We start from the raw sequence: 17,985 nt of genomic DNA on the forward strand, positions 1-17,985 counted from the left end.
TTACTCAATACTATACCAGTATGAACTTATATTATATTACTGTAGATGGCTTAAACAATACTGCCACGGTACTTCGATGAAAATGGGTTTTAGAAGAACTAAATGTATCCTTTACTTGGAATGGGTCCAAAGTAAAATAAGCACAGTTTGGGTTCATGTATTGACCTGAAAATGGTTTATCCCTTTCAAGGGGACTAATTATAGCAGGACTTCACCCACAAAATAATATTCCTTCTCCAAACTGGTCCTAGTTTTACTTGCACATAATAAATCAGTATTACTTTCACCTTGACACCGAGCTAAGTATGCTTTAATTCTACGTAGAAATTTTTTTCTGGATCCCGTAAAAGTGAACAACACAAATCTTTGACGGCACTAAAGTACAAAAATTTACTTATGAACTCAAATTAATAAAAAGAACTTCAAACTACTTATATAAATGAACAGAAAGGCAATCTGATCAAAACAAAGGTAACATATTATACACTCGGAAAATATTGAACATTAATGATATAATTTTAGTTACAATTTTAATTTTAATTTTCTCAATCTCACATAGATTCCTTGGATGATATTCTCTGTCGTCAATGGATTCCAAAAAAACCTTCGAATGCCCCACTTGTTCAAAAACTCTATCAACAAAGAAGAATCTGAAACGGCATATTGTAACTCATGGCGCGTATACTAACGTCAAGTGTCAGGTATGAGAGAAAATTATGTGTATGAATGCCATTCAGAAATAAATTGTATTCTACAAACCTTTCCAGATCTGTAGAAAACTGTTCAAAAATCCTGCCGTGCTTGAGTCGCATGTGACAAGATCGCATTCATGCCAACCAAAACTGGTTTGCAGTGTTTGTTGCAAAGAGTACGGCACGCGGCAAGATTTACAAAGACACTTTAACGCTAAACACATCTCAACGCCACGACCACGATACCCATGCAAATTCCCAGGCTGTGGTAAAACATATCTGGAGAAATCCACTGCGACCCATCATTTTCAACTGGAGCATGTTCAAAATCTTGTCCGATTCCCTTGCCCACTTTGTGAAAAGGAATTTAAAGACAAGGCATATGTAGCTAAACATATAGCTATTCATACAACAGAGAAAAGCCACAAATGCGAAATTTGCCAGAAATCATTCGTAGAAGCGGTTTCTTTAAAGAACCATAAGGTATGTATAAACTGATTTGTATAGTTTTAGAAATTGAAATGCACATAAAAAATCTGCTCGACCATGTAAATTTACAAAGTTAGAGTAGGCAAATTTTCTTCCTCTATACATAAAACAATTACTTTGTAGCTACATGTACATGTTGTTTGTTTGTTAACAATTTTTTGCAACTAAGTACTTATCTTTCAGCAGATACACCAGGAGAAATCTGTCCGACCTGTTTTCGCATGTACTTTTTGCCTAGACTCGTTTCTAAGCTACGCTGGAAGACGGGATCACATACAGACTTATCATAAACGGGAAAAATACCCGTGTAGTTTATGCGACAAAATATTTTCGAGCAAGAGTGGTTTGAGACAACACAAGATTGCGAAACATTCAAAAAATGAGAAGGATTATCATGCCTGCAACAAATGTGAGTACAAAAGTTGGTTAAAGTCCCAGATTACTATGCACAATAGACGGAAGCATGGAGGCTTGAAATCGAACAAATGTTATTTTTGCGGAAACAAATTTTTCAAATTTAGTGAATTGGTAAGACACTGTTGTCGCAGACATACACTTGAGAAATGTTAGAATGTCCAAGTTCTTGTGGCATGATGTATTTTCAACTATTTTTCGATTATTTTGCCATAAAATCTCATTGATACGTGTGTAATAAATATATGTTTGTATTGTGCACGTAACAACGATATGTAATAAATTATATTATTTAACACTCGCATATAATAAGGTTGCCAGTGAGATGAGATGAGATGGTATCATCCCAAACTCAAAAAGATGGTAAAAAATGATTACTGCTTGGAATGACTCTATGTCTTTGCTGCGGTGGTAAGAATGTGTCTCAAAAACAGTAATAATATTTGCAGCGAAATTCAAATTTATTAGAATACGGTAAGGAAATTAATACAACAAAGTAAGAAATTTGAATTTCGCTGCAAATATTATTACTGTTTTTAAGACACATTCTTACCAACGCAGTAAAGACACATAGTCATTCCAAGCAGTAATCATTTTTTACCATTTTTTTTTGAGTGCATCTTATGACAAGATGATTTTAAGACGATAAGACATGTCCCTTAAATGCGATGTGAACTCACATCAGACAGCTGAATTCCATTAAACTAAAGCTTGATTAGAGTACATCGCGGCATAAGTCCTTCCAAACGGGTAGGTACCCTCATTTTGCAGGGCTTACTAATTAATTAGTCGATATAGTTAATTAGCAAATAAATTAATAGGTCAATCTTATTACTCATTACCAATTTAATTTAATTAGCCAAGTCCTTACTAATTCAAATTACTATTTAATTTAATTGACTGAATAAATCAAGTAATAATTAATTGTTTCCTTAATTTTTTTCTCGTATGAAAATTCTCAGCTCAATTTCACTAAAGGTTTAGTTTATATAATTTAAAATGTCGCTGATGTTCCCGTTATAAATGTAGAAGACGAAAATGTGTATACATTTGACTGTAGTATCTACACATGGGAAACCAGAATCCAGATTGTTGTGCTTACTTTCTTACAGATCCGAAACTGCAAAATATTAATACTTCAAAACGAAAGAGCTCAAAACCTTTGATATTTATTTCCAAACCAACATATGGGAAATCCCAAATCGGCATTTTGTAATCACATTTACAGGGGTGCGCGAGTAAAATTGAATCATCTTGTTCGCTCATATCTTTGGCGAGCTCTCAACTTTTGAATTGAAATTTTTAGACACACGAGATAAACTTAACTCAAAATAAACTTAACTCAAAATTGTAAATTTAAAATCTCAAGTCACTGGTGTTAAAAATGGCACCACACGTGACCCCAGAGTTGAAAACCATCATAAAAACACTTTCCAAACTAAAATTATTCATACAGCAGGATAAAACATGTCAAAGGTCAGGGGTTTACTCTAATTAAAGGTATACTAAATAATATGAAATACAAAATGAATTATTTAGATGGAAAGCTACCGCCGTTGGACTTCTACCCCCACCAAAGAACATACCCCTTCAAAAGTGCTAACTAGGTCCGTTCTCAGAGAAATCAGTAAAAATTTTGAAAAAGAAGCTACGGAGTAAAGCAAAGGTACATCAGTTGAGTGAGAAACATAAAAAAAATCGTACTCACCTGTACAAATTTGTATTCATAGAAGTGAATTTGCTGTGTCACTTGACGAGGCACTATTTTCCGTACAAAATACAAATTGTAAAAGGAAGGTTTACTACGATTTAGCCACCCAAAAAATTCCTAAACTTCTGCTAAAGTTCATTTTGGTCAGCGCACTATCATGTCGTGAGGTCCTTCTACTTCTCAAAGCCCCTACAAAAGTGAAAATTAATTCAAAATACTATATCGACTTTTGGTGCTAACCGTTTTCCATATCATGCACCCAAACCATTTGAAAACGTATTTAGTGACCCCAGGACCACATGACACAAAAAGGTCAATAGGTCAATAAATAAACAAAATTTCAACAAACCGTGTGCGTGCCCTATAATTGGAAGGGCTCCTAATGCTTTTTACTGCATCTTCCTATGTCATAAGGCGCCCCCACACGCGCCCTTAATATTTAACGTTGGCGTGAGTGATTCCATACTATATGTTTCACATATACGTACTTCCATGTGCATGAAATATAATGGGGGAAAAATAGAAAAATGGAGTTACAGATCGTTGCCCGTAAAGTACACTCTCCGAAATTTGGTTACCGGAATCATTACCCCATGTAGTCTATATATGACTCTACTGGCTTGGTAATGGTTTAGTTACCGCGCGGTGTTCAACGACATCATCACCAACACGGGGTTAATTTGTTACTTTGTCATATTGACATCAACATTACGCAGTATTAATCAACATTATGTGCAGTAATGAAATAACCCAGCTCAGTAATATCGTTACTACTGGTTCGGTAAATAATCAACACAGTGCAATATTGTTTTCATTATCGTGTTTTATTGATTTTTTACCATTACAGTAATTCAATTATTATTTAGAATTTACTATATGTACAATGTTTACAACTAATTCTTCAAATATCTATGTACAAATAAACCTTGAAGATTCCTATTAAATATCAATAACGTATGTATTATACATAAAATTCACAGCATAAAATAATTTTAACTAATTACTTAATTATTATTTACTAACAATCATTATTATAATACACTTATACTTACAACCAGTTAATTACTAACTATAGAAATATATTTTTTACTAACCATATATTCATGATTACTTACTAATTAATTTACCTGTTTGACACCTGATTCTGCGGGCGGATGAGCAAAATGAGCCTTACACTGAAAAATAATTAATTAACATAAATATTGAACATCCAAATGAAATACATATATTTCTGTATGTAAATATAAATGCTCACCTGAAATATCTAAACTGCTTACTTAAACGAGAACCTCTAAATTCTTCCCATCTTGATCGCCGTCAATAAAAATCTGGAAGAAATGATCCATCATTATTTTCCCTATATATAAAAATGACCAAACTGGATTAAATTAATAAGCTCCTAAATTAAAGTAATGATAGGAAATTTATGTAATTAGTTAATTAATGTAATTATTAGCTTACCTTTTCTAAGTTCATCAAAAAACAATTATTTCCCAAACGAAGTGAAATATTCGTTAACTTCCACGGGCTGGTTGGACTCAAATAGTGCCTGTCTTTATTTATCACTGTAGCAGTGAGGAAAACTTACGAAAGTGGTAGAGTGACAACACCAAGTTTGTGTTCACGCTCATTACTACGGTGCGGTACTGCTCATCTTCACTTTTACGGTAACTAATTTACATCACATGGTATTTTAGGATTACCGTTATTAGTTTAAACAATCTTACCATTTGATATTGAATTAAAAAAATAAACAATAATGAATTTCGGTAACAAAATAATTACCGCTTTTGGTAAAATTCATATTTACCAACAGAACGGTAATAAGGGTCATTAGGAAATCATTACCACACTTCGGAGAGTGTAGGGTTTCATGGTGAAGAAATTACATGGCAAAAACATATGTATATATGATTGACTTGGGACTATTTTTTCGAAAAATTATGCTTGAAAATGTGATGCTATGCAGAACCGGCATACATAGAATCTACAAATTGATAAATATGAAACCCTAGTTTAAAATTTATAATAGTACACCCTAAATTTAGCATGGAAAGCATTTTACGAGTAACATCTTTTTTGGCGCTTGATCATTGAATATTGCTTTATATCATGCACATTAGCAGTATTTTAATTTTCAAAGAAAACAGAATTTCGACAATTGAATCCTCAGTGGAAATATTTTATTAGCTATAAGCCGGATTCTCAAAATTTTAATTAAGTAGTAACAAAATTTGTTAAACAAATTATTATGATTCGATGATTGAAATCCTTTCCTTAAATGTAGCGCTACATATAAAGAATGAAACGCACATTTCTTCTCAAATTACTTTAAACATAAGAATTTCCCCAAATATTGATCAATTTTATTGCCTTATTTCTTGACTCAGCAATTTTTGAAGTTTTGTCTGAAGGTGAATTGTAATCTTGTCGATGGTTTCTAAAAAATTAAAAAAAAATTATAATATATCTAAATATAAATAAATAATATATGTACGTATGTACATATAATTTTATAAATTATAAATTTGCGTAACTCCAAGTAACTTCAAATTCATGAAGTTATTGCGGAAATATTATAGGAATATTATTACGGTTACATCCTTTTAGCTTTAATCGTCAATCCTCATGACGTAGCTTTATAATTTTAACCTATTCCTTAGTTCGAAAACTTTAGTTACCAAGAATAAGAATAAATTTATTTCTGTGAAGTATGTTTACTCGGAAATTAAATTAAGTACTGATATATATTTCCTTGTAAAATTAGAATCATTACATGTGATCGAAAATGAAAAAAATTGGCTTGTTTTAGTGAGTGTCAAGAATTACAATTTTATTTCAATATTACTAACCGTCACTGGAAATTCAGTCCGTTTATAATGAAATGCGAGAAATAGTCCACTTTTAGTGTCATCTCAACGCCACTTAAGGCCGTGGAGGAATATTTATTCAGGCTTCTCCTTGGAGTTATCACATGCAATTAAACATGGAGCTGTCACATGGTAGTCGCCTTCTGTAAAATCAACATTCAATCAGTTACGAGTTCGAATCCCACCAGAGTGAAGTGCACAATCCTTGACACACACCATCCAACCAACAAGCCATGGTTGGTATCTGTAGGTTATTTAGCTCGTAATTAAATAAACATAATGGGCAATAGTATTATTGTGGGTTTAATAATTAAACGGGGCAGGATTTAAGCCTGCCAAAATCACGTGCCCATTTGGTTAACATTGGAGGCGGCCGAAATTTGAATTCAAATCCGCCCCGTTTAATTAATTAACCCACAATAGCAACTTAAATATAATTAAATTAAACTAGAGGTTGTGATTGTCCTTATGAAATTTTATTCCAAAACCAACATCGACAAATAATTGAGAAAACCGAATACCCACGATGTGTTCATATATAGGCACAATTTCTGACGACCTAATTAATACGAGTTTATGTCGTGAATTTTACTTGTCTAAAAAAGTGTGGGACAATTATTCGAGCAGGTCTACCCAATTTTTATACGTCTTTTTTTGTAGGTAAAAAAGATATCAGAATCCTGAAGTCAATCGGAAATTTAATAAATTCCTTTAAGACTTCAGTGATGCAGGTACATATATTAAACCGCTTTTAGTGTATTCCACCCACCGATGGATTTGTTTGTCATCCCACAGCCGATTTGGATTAAGGCGCCTACACACGGCAGACTTATCATAAAAAACTATGATATGCAGATTTTGATATCAAAAAACATTTCAGTTCGTTCACACTGAAACCGTGATATCATATTTAGCATAAGTAAATTTGATTATGAAAATCTCATTATGCCGTTTGGCATGACATAAATTTTGCTTTCTCATAACAAATCTCATAACAATTTGATACTCCCAGACAAAACTTTCTACGGCACATCGAAATGTATAGAGGAAACTGAGAATAACATTCATAAGTCGGTTTTAATATGAACATGTTCATATCACGAAATTTCTTGATATCATAATTTTATATGAAAACACGGGTCGGTGTGAATGAGCGTCAGCGAGTTTGTATGAGTAAGAAAAAATTATGAATTTTGTCTTAAACATTTTGCATTACGGCGTTTGGATGTTTTAAAACTTGCATATCATATTTTTTTATGATAAGTCTGACGTGTGCAGGCGCCTTTGGGGAAATTTTAGCATTTTTTTAAACCCTCCAACTCTGAGGATAGCTGCCGGTAAATAATAACTATAATACCAAATAATACTCTGTGTTGTTACATATTTATGTACATTTACAATCTGTTACACTCAAAAAAAGATGGTAATAATCATTACTGTTTGGAATGACTATACAGTTAGAGAAAGAATTATTGGGGCATGATTTGCGTCTAAGTTCAATTTAGTATTTTGAAGCCATTAATATGGGCTCCATTTTTGCATATGTTGTAGACAATTTAATGACCTTGAAGGCAGTATAAAGATTTAGGTAGCAGTACAGTATTTAATGAGATACTTTGAAAAAGCTGCGGCTCCGTCGAAAAGAACGCGAATAAATTATTGGACCACTTACAGAAATTGTTACGGTTTTTCAAAATTTCAATCAATCAATTGTAAAGGGTGTTAAAAAAGTCCGATCCCATGCATTTTTTGGAGCGTGGTTGTTACAAATTCAGCTGGAACTTTTGAACCAGTGAAGTTATTTATTTAAAATTTTTACCATGGGAGGAACAACTAAACGTGTAAGTCATGAGCATCTTAGAGTTGAGATACAAACATTGCATCAGCAGGGGCTTAAACCTACAGAAATTGTGCAAAAATTGGGCTGCAGCCGCAGAACTGTTTGGAAATGGAAGAATAAAAATTTTGTCCACGACAAAAAGCGACCAGGGCGACCCAGAAAGGTGTCACCTACCACAAAAAGAATGATTAAAAACAGACTTTGCAAGAAAACCGGTAGTTCATTACGTAATTGAGCAAGGGAGTTAAATGACTCAAAACGCTATAAAGAGAAGAAGAAGCAAATTAACTGTGTGACCGTGCAAAAATTTGTGAAAACTACGAAGTGGGGTCACACAGCTTACAAACTAACCAAAAAAACCTCTCATGTCACAAAAATATATCGATGACCGTCTGAAATTTGAAGAACTCCTTCAGAAAAGTGCCCATTTGAGTGAAAAAAGACTTGGTGAAGAATTGCGCAGTCACATCCTTTGGACTGACGAATCTATTATTGAACTATATCCAAAATTGAACCAACAAAATGTTCGTTACAGGACAGAAAACAAATCGGATGTACCATCAAGAGCGATCCCAAAATTCGGGCTTAAAGTTATGGTAGCGGGTGGATTTTGTGCACGTTGCGTGACCCCTCTACATATCATACCAAAAGGCCAATCAGTCAATGCAAAGCATTATATGGAAAAAATATTACCTATCTATTTCGATAGCATGGGGAACAAGGAAATATTTCCGAATGAAAGAAAAATAGTTTTCATGCAGGATGGTGCTATAGCCCATACAGCAAAAGCGAGTTTGAGTCTCATCAAGACGCAAGTTTCAACGGTCTGGAGCAAGGGGGTGTGGGCCGCTAACGGCCCAGATTTGAATCCCCTGAAGAACCAGTGGTCCATACTTAAGGAAAATGTATACAAAGAGCCACAACCCCGGACGAGGGAAGAGCTAGTAAAAAAAAGTTCAAGATGTATGGAATTCGATTTCCAGAGGCACATTGGAAAAATTAGCACAGAGCCTTAAACAAAGAGTTGAGGGCATGGTTAAAGTAAATGGTAACAAGACCAAATACTAAGGTAAATATGTCGAACATTTTTTGTAAGTATCACGGGTAGTTTTTTTTTATACTAGCCTTCACTTTTTTACAGGAAAAATGGGATCGGACTTTATTAACACCCTGTAGGTATGATTTATTTATTATTTGGTTGGTCCTCCCTTAGCTGAAATTATAGCCTCCAACTTTCTGGGCATTGAATGAACTACGATTTTAAGAACCACCGGGTCAAGGTTGTCCCATACTTCTAAAATTCGGGCTTTGAGCTCAACCCTGGGGGTCACGAATTTTTTTTTTGACTTCTCTCTTTACAAAATCCCAAAGATGTTCCATGGGATTCAGATTCAGAGATTGAGGAACGCATTGAAGTCTTTTTATCGTCTTTTCAGTGAAGAATCCGGAAGCAACTTTTGAAGTGTGTTTCGGATCTGAATCCTGTTGAAAGACAAATCTCCTCCCAACTCTAATTTTTCTTGAGGATGCCAAGACATTACGATTCAGAATTACTCAATACATAAATCCATCCATGATTTCATCGAGAAATTCAAGATTTCCGATGACTTTAGCACCAAAACATGCCCACACCGTTACAGACCCACCACCATGTTTAATTGTTGGGAGTAAATTCTTCGTTTTGAGTGCATCTCCCTTCTTCCACCACAACTTTTGGTGGCCGTCTGACCCAAACAGGTCCACCTTGGTCTTGTCCGTCCAAATCACGGATTCTCACAAGCTTAAGGGCTTCGAAACCTACTCACGAGCTTATAAAGGCCGTTTGAGTTTATTTTTCTTGCTGAGGTATGGCTTCTTTAGGGCCGTTCGTCACTGGAAGTCATTTTTCCTCCACAAATTTTGGGTTGACCTTGGCCCAATATTCTTTCCTGCCTCTTTTTCTGCAATTACCGGAAGTTTAGGAGCGCTTAGGAAAGGGTTAGCTTTGACTTCCCGGACAAGTTTTTGAGTTTCTTTACGTGTTAACATTGGTTTCCGCTCCGTACTTTTCGATTCTCCACTGAACTCATGTTTTTGAATTTTTAAATGATGTTATGTTGTCAACTTTGGTATTTTAAACTTATCCGAAATTTTTCGCTCCGTAAGTTGTTCATTTTTGCCCCTTTTCTAACTCTGAATAATTAAATCACGAATCCGGATGGGAAACTCTGCTACTTTTTCATGTAGTGGTAGTTGGTGCTTTGCGCTTTGGTACCTAGTGCTTTGTGCTTTATCCTGGTACTTGGTGCTTTTGGTGCTTTAGCATGGTATTTGGTGCTTTAGCGTGGTATTTAGTGCTTTTGGTGCTTTAGCGTGGTATTTGGTGCTTTAGCGTGGTATTTAGTGCTTTTGGTGCTTTAGCGTGGTATTTGGTGCTTTAGCGTGGTATTTAGTGCTTTTGGTGATTTAGCGTGATATTTAGTGCTTTTGGTGCTTTAGCGTGGTATTTAGTGCTTTTGGTGATTTAGCGTGATATTTAGTGCTTTTGGTGTTCTAGCGTGGTATTTAGTGCTTTTGGTGTTTTGACGTAGTTTTTGGTGCATGTAATTTGGATACAAAATGAGATTGCGGGAACCCAAAAAAAGGCGAATCTGGATGATAACAGTATTACTTGGTGCTTTTTAGTTCTTTGTTTGTTTGTTTGTAAGCCTTTATTCATGTGTCAATAATTATCAGTTAGTACAAACTGGTTTCCAAACCATGACACTATAAAATAATTCTATAATTTAAGCAGTAAATATAAATATAACGAAAAAATAAGCCGATATATTATGAGTTCAAATCCATTAAAACATTGGTAAAATTGGTAAACTTTCCAAATCATAATTATTAAAAGATATCGGGAGACATTGATGTGGTTATCCTATACCGAATTTGTCATCTTAAGTATTTATTGATCCAAGGAAAGAGTTGGTAGATAAGAAGGGTTAAGATACTTTTACCCACAACTAACAGAGATGTTATCTAGTGTTTACTAACAGTGGCATCGGAAGTTGGGGGGACATGCGGGGACTTTAACATTGGGAGATAGGAGAGAATGTGATTCATATAACATGGGCAGATTAGCGTGACATTTAAAAAATTAAAAAAAATTAAATTTAACAACGTAAATCTGATAAACCTAGTTTTCCCTTGATTTACTGAAATTAATTATTTTGCCTTTACATACCATGACACTAATTCTCTCGCCGTGATTAATAGTAATATATTCAGAAAAACCTATCAGTACAGCTTTGCGGAGCCCGACTCAGGGATTTTTATGCAACAACTGAAAAATTCAGTAGTTTGACATCGTATTACTAGTTTACAACTTCATTGAAACCGTCATGCCGAATTTCAGCTCAATTGGAGGATTTTATGAAATCGGTATGCGTCACCGCTTAGGGACCCTCAAAGTGAAAAATTTTCCAATTTAAAGTGAAATTCTCTCATCCGTCGTCATTAGCGACATCCTTGAGAAATTTCAGCTCGATTGGAAGATTTTCCGAAATCGGTATGAGTCACCCACTAGGGTCCCTACAGATGAAAATTTTGTCAATTTCACTTCATACTCTTTCACTAGAAGTCGTTAGCATTGTATATACCAAATTTCATCTAGATCCTATGACTTCGAAAAATCGGTGTGGGTCATCCCATAGGGTCTCTCAAAATGATTTTTTTTTCCAATTTAAAGTTATATTCTACCACTAGTTGTCATTAGTGACCTCCATGTCAAATTTCAGCTTGATAGAACGATTTTCAGAAATCGGTATGGGTCACCCACTAGGGTCCCTCCAGATAAAAGTTTTGTCAATTTCACTTCATATTATTTCATTACTAGCCATTAACTACCTTCATGCTAAATTTCAGCCTTCTACGACTATTTTGTATTTTCTGCACCATGGACCCACACCACTAAAATCACCCCTACTGGTCAACCACTGGACCGATCATGCCCATCTTCGAACTTGATTCCTAATTTGGCACGGTTTAGGTGTGTGCCAAATTTCAAGTCGATCGGATGAGTTTTACGAGAGTTATCGCAAGACAGACAGACGGACAGACGGACAGACAGACAGACATCACGGGTACATAACCCCTGAGTCGGGCTAAAAAACCTATTAATACAGCTTTGCGGAGCCCGACTCAGGGATTTTTATGCAATGACTGAAAAATTCAGTCATTGGGCCAGGATTTATAATTTATGGCCAGAAATATATTTAATTTTAATTTTAATAAATAGAGCTCGCTAAATTTAATTTAATTTAAACCCTTACAAATAAAAAATATGCTTTATTGCTATTTTTGGTTTTAAAAATAAGTAAAGCGCAAAATACATCCGGATCAGCGTCAAAAATTCAGATCCTAATTGTTTACAAGATTTATTACGGAAAATTGGCTGGGCACCAATAGGGAGCTTTAATTCGAGTTGCAAGGAGTGTTTTTAGTTTTTCGACTTCAAGTGGATGTGGTTGCAATAAAACTTGATGGACGCAGCTGGTCGCAGCAGCACATCTTCATCACACCCATATCTTTTGAACGATAAAAATTCTGGCTTTTTTTAGAGCGGGAATCGGCGGGAATGTTAGAAGACGTGAAATAATTATCTGGGCAATGTATTACCAGTGCCTAAACTAGCCAAAAATTAGAGTGGGCAAACTCAATCGTGCGCCTTAAGCCGCTCGCGTCTTCGGCGCTCGCTATCTTGTCCATCCTATGGACATAACTGCATTGATGACTTTAGCTAACTAGGTATACTATTTACATGGGTGGAGAGTATAGGGTTCCCACCTATACCAAAATGTACACAATGTACGACTTCTGAAGTAAAGTGAAGAGATTTCCGTGTAAAAATCACTTTTCGGGTGCATTCGCAAGATAATCACCCACTGAGCAATAAACTTCTCTCATCACTCACAAACATGCATTCATACAAAAAATTACATAACTTTACCAATTAATTATGCAACTATCCTAATTCGGTAATGTCTAAGCTTACTCTTATCATTTAGTACAACTATCAGACTAATCATAAATACCAATTTGCACCTTGGGAATTCGAGTTCTTGACTCCTACAACAATTCTACGGGAAAAGGGAACACTAGCTTTTCTTATGGGACTACGATATGCAAATTTAATAATTGGTATAACTTTAAAACTAAACTTCTGGGATTGAATATTATTAGCTTATCTTCTAGCTAAGACCTTACATTATTTATACACTAAATATAAAAATTGCCAAAAAATTACTTTTCGAGAAATTTACATTCAAACCAATGGGGTCTACCTCGGGTAGACCTCTACTCGTAATTTACTTTTCATGCAAATTCCCATCATTTTTAGGTATTAAAACTTAATTCATAACTTAAATCTTATTTCTGGGCTACAATATTTTACCACTTTCAACCAATGAATCGTCTGCCCTCATATCTTTGACATTCGACGGCAACACTTTACACACTACAATAAGGGATCAAATAGACCAAAAAACAAATCAGAATTATTCTATACCTTAAATACATACATAGTACTAACTAGATTTGACAATATCCTTAATTTGCTCAATGTGTTCCCCATGCACCTGTGCAACAGTCCGACAACGTTTTTTCCACGCCGAAAATACCCCTCGGCACATTTCAGGGGTGATTTTCCTCCATTCTGCTTGCAAGAGTTTCCAGAACCCTTCCATTTTGGTTGTACGTTTGTTAGACATTTTTTGTTTCAAGCGACCAAATCCGAAGAGGTCCATGGGAAATATGTCAGGTGACTTGACCGGGATCAGGGTATTTTTGACAATTTTTGTGACTCTCCTGGCCTTGTGGTCTTCTGCCTATTGCTGGGTATAACAGGTGGTATGAGAGGACACTTTGTCGTGGCATACAAACAATTTGTCGTAGTCTGTGGGGTAAAAATTTGGCAATTTTTTTTCAAAAGTGGTTTTAGCACATCACTTACATATATGGCAGAATTAATCTTGGTGTTTCGGGGGATCTTGATTAAATCGAGGACACCAGGACCTGTTATACTGCCCACAACCATTATCTTATCACAAAACTTTTCTCTCTTAGGGCAGACCAACTTCTCAGCTTCATCCTGGCTTCGGGTGCAGCATATTTTCCTAGTGCCCTTACAGTGTTGGAGATAATACCTGATTGAATAAATGATTCGTCTATTGTGACAACAAATTCGGATTTATCACCTCCCAAGTGGTCCCCATACTGGCGCCTACAGAAGATTGTCAGATTTGCCTTGTGGGAGTCTTTCAGAGCATGGGCGGACCTCTTCCGGTGGATTTTTTTTCAATTTTGATTTTATTATGCGGCTTCCATGTCCCTATGACAATTTCACCATGTTTGCTATGGTTTGTTGACCAGGTGGATTTTCTGTGGCTATTAAACGATTAATCTTCTGGATTACCGTTTTTGAGGCTTTTTTTGGGGGGGGGGATAATTATTTGGAGGAATGGGAAGTCCAGCGTTCTTATCCTTTCTTCAACTTCCAAGGCCATGTGTTATACTATTAATTGCAGTCGTCGGTAACTTAATATAACTGCACTGAAGACGTTTTTGGATGTCATGTTGGGAGGAACCACTCCTGGAAACTATAAAACGGATCTCTCCACTTCCGGATTTATTTGGGACCCATTTGTGGACAGAATTTTTTGAAATTTTTAGGACTCCAAGCTTATGAATTCAGTCACACGTGCTCAAAAATTCAAAATGCTCGGACTCGCGGTTATCAAGATATGTGCGGGGCAACGTGGTCTTATAAACGGTAATAGGGTTTAGTATTGAAGATCGCTTTATAGTGCATAATGTGGTTACAACTTCTTTATTATCGGTTTTGTTGCAAATATGGAATCACAAATATGGATTCAGCGTTAAATTTCAAGAAATTAAGTAGCCAATGCATAGAAATTTGGGACAAAACGAATATAACACCTATTTTTATGAGAAATTCTGAAATTCTCTAAAGCATGCCATATTACAAACCTTTATGTGACAAGGAGATTAGACATACCCAACAACAAACAAATAACAAAATCAGGAAAGTAACTGCGGTGTAGTCGTATAAGTAATTCAATAACCACTTTTGTGTGTACAAAGGAAAAGGACACAGTCATACTCTACAGTATTGCCACCTAATCCCGCATCTTATTATGTATCAGATGCGGACACCGGAAGATGGAACCGGGTATAATGACCTATAACGTTTGACCTAGTTCATGAATTTACTTAAAATTGGCAACAAGTGTAGGTAGATATATTACCAGTGATGTTTTTACCTGGAGGCCTTGCTTGAGTCCCTTCCTGGCTCCCAATTCGATTTTTCATTGAAACCATGAAATAAGTGATTTTCCGCGCTCTTCAGTAGTACTCTTGGTGAATTTCCTACATTGCCGTTTGAAATGGTCCGGATTTCTGGGCTGACAACCAAGATTAGAGTATGTCCTTTAGTAAATAGCTAATTTTTAAAGATTAATCCACATTGAGGGAGATTTGGAGGTTATCTTTCTTGGATAAAAAATGACGCCCACGGCGTCCAAAAATGAGGTGCAAATTTTGACATATAGGGAAGTTGCCAAATCAGGGAGAAAGTTTATTTTATTTTTCCAATGAAGCCTAGGGATCCAGGGAAGTTGCCAATTCTTCAAAATTACATTTTTTAAATTTTTGAGTAGATTGCACCATTCGCAAAATCGGGTGGTACATCCGTGCCAAAACTGTCAATCACTTGTAAAATCAGAATTTTTTACGGAACTTGCTTTCGACAATTACTTTCTGATTGTAAACAACATATTTGAGGCTGGAGGAATAATAAAATTTGATTCCTGGAGTCTCTGCAAGTTCTACATTGACGTTTTTTTGTCATAAAATCTGAGAATTTTCGATAACATTTCTTGATGAATTTTTTTTTGTATCTGTGCACGACTGGACTTTTGTGGTCTATAACATTTTTGGTGCAGCTAGTTTTGCCCTGGCATTAATCCTCATCTAAATGACTTTAAATTTTGTCAACCAGGTTTTTGAAATTGCCGGCTTCCGAGAAGCGAAACGGTGGGAGGGGAAGGTTTGCAGGAAAAGAGTATTTTCATGGACTTCTCTTTTTGATGAGTGATTACGATAGGAAGTCATCTTGGATTCTTTTTTGAATTCAGTTTTTCGGAATCCATGTACTTCAAAATATACAGTCATCACAGGAATTATCCATCATTAAAAACGCCATTCGTTAAAATGCATGTATCTTTAAAAGTAAAGTAGCTATCAGAATAATCTTTTCTGTAATTAGTAGATAAACTAATATGCAATATTAGGCCAAAAGATCAGTTTCGAAAAAAATTTGTATGTGGGGCAAAATAATATTCTGCCATCCGCCGTCCAAACTTAGTTCCCAGAAATTATCCATCATTTTTAATTTATTTTAAATTTTCAAGTGATTTATAAAAAACATGACGGAAACTGATGCTCAGTAACGGGTTGGACCTTCCTTCGCAGATATCACTGCTTGATAACATCGTCCCGTCGATTGGACCAGTGTCTTGATCACTTCCGAAGACACACTTTCGAATGCATTCGAAATCGCGATTTTTAGGTCCTGTTTGTTAGAAATTTGAACTTTTCGAATCTGTCTTTCGATATGGTCAAACAAATACTCCATGGGATTCAGATCCGTTCTTTGTGGTGCCACTCCAATCCTTTTATCCGGTTTTTCTTGAAGAATTCCCATGTCGTTTTGGAAGTGTGTTTGGGGTCACGATCGTGTCGGAAGGTGTAGCGACGTCGCAGACCAAGTTTCACTGTTGATAGTTTCACATTACGATCTAGTATATCTAGCCTCTCCTACAACTATTAGAAAAGTGTAAACATCCGGGGGACTAAAGAGTTATATAGCTAGGATGAAGCCCCTCGTCTCCAAGCGGAATCAAGTAAAACGTGTGGCACTTGCTAAAGAGGACGCCATACCCTGGCACACCCATCCGACCCAAAGAAGTTGAACTTGCTCTCGTTCGACCATAAAATCCAATCCCAGAAACTTTGTTTCTTCCTGGCGTCCTATACTAAAACAGTCCTATGGCGTCCTATAATAAAATAAAAGAGTACAGCTTCCCGGCTTCGAATTGTAAGGTATTACCTCGACAACATGTTACGATTGTTTCTTGTCTATAAATGTAATGTATATCTGTAACGTTTAGCATTTCGAGCAGTGTCGTCAGACAATGTAAGAATTGATGTATAAATGCGTCGAGTGTATGTATGTGTCCATTATTATTATTGATGTCCAAGTCATGTCGTCAAAGTATCAATAAAGCCCTACATAGTTTTAAGTTGAATAACACAAGTCGTTGTTCAAATACGTATACATATTTCAGAATACGCAAGTCCTCGCCTGGAACGATTTTTTAGCCCGAGTCAGGGCTTATGGAACCGTCACGTCCGTCCGTCTGTCCGTCTGTCTGTGATCACGATAGAGCCAAAACTACTTAACCGATCGACTTGAAATTTTCACCATATGCATATTGGACAAAGTTAGGAATCAAGTTCGAAGATGAGCAAGATCGGTCCAGTGGTTGACCGGTGGGAGCCATAAGGGTGGTGGGGGTCTTATACATAGAAATTTCAAAATAGTCGTAGAAAGCTGAAATTTGGCACATAGGTAACTAATGGCTTCTAAAGAAAGAATATGAAGGAAAATTACGAAAATTTTTATTTGGAGGGACCCTAGTGGGTCACCCATACCGATTTTAAAAATCATCCAATTAAGCCGAAATTTGGCACGGATGCAAATAATAGCTTATAATAAGGGTTTATGAAGTGAAATTGGGAAAATTTTGAACCAGAGCTACCCTAGTGGGTGACCCATACAAATTTTTAAAAATCATCCAATTAAGCCGAAATTTGGCACGGATGCAAATAATAGCTTATAATAAGGGTTTATGAAGTGAAATTGGG

The 17,985-nt window shown here is 35.8% G+C and overlaps 1 protein-coding gene across 2 annotated transcripts; it reads left to right on the forward strand.

Annotated features, from left to right (window-relative positions):
- The first annotated feature begins 295 nt into the window (after positions 1-295).
- On the forward strand, positions 296-1,800 carry LOC118433099 (zinc finger protein 600-like). Of its 2 annotated transcripts, none has more exons than XM_035844697.1 (4): positions 296-471; positions 560-701; positions 768-1,175; positions 1,365-1,800. In XM_035844697.1, the coding sequence occupies exons 2-4, from the start codon at positions 588-590 to the stop codon at positions 1,749-1,751; spliced, it is 909 nt and encodes a 302-aa protein (XP_035700590.1). In that variant the 5' UTR covers positions 296-471; positions 560-587; the 3' UTR covers positions 1,752-1,800. The 2 variants fall into 2 exon arrangements, with proteins under 2 accessions (XP_035700590.1, XP_035700591.1); XM_035844698.1 differs by having other exon boundaries at positions 1,368-1,800.
- Positions 1,801-17,985: the final 16,185 nt, after the last annotated feature.

Source organism: Folsomia candida, unplaced genomic scaffold (genome assembly GCF_002217175.1).
Source record: "Folsomia candida strain VU population unplaced genomic scaffold, ASM221717v1 Fcan01_Sc041, whole genome shotgun sequence".
Classification (NCBI taxonomy): Eukaryota; Metazoa; Arthropoda; class Collembola; order Entomobryomorpha; family Isotomidae; genus Folsomia; species Folsomia candida.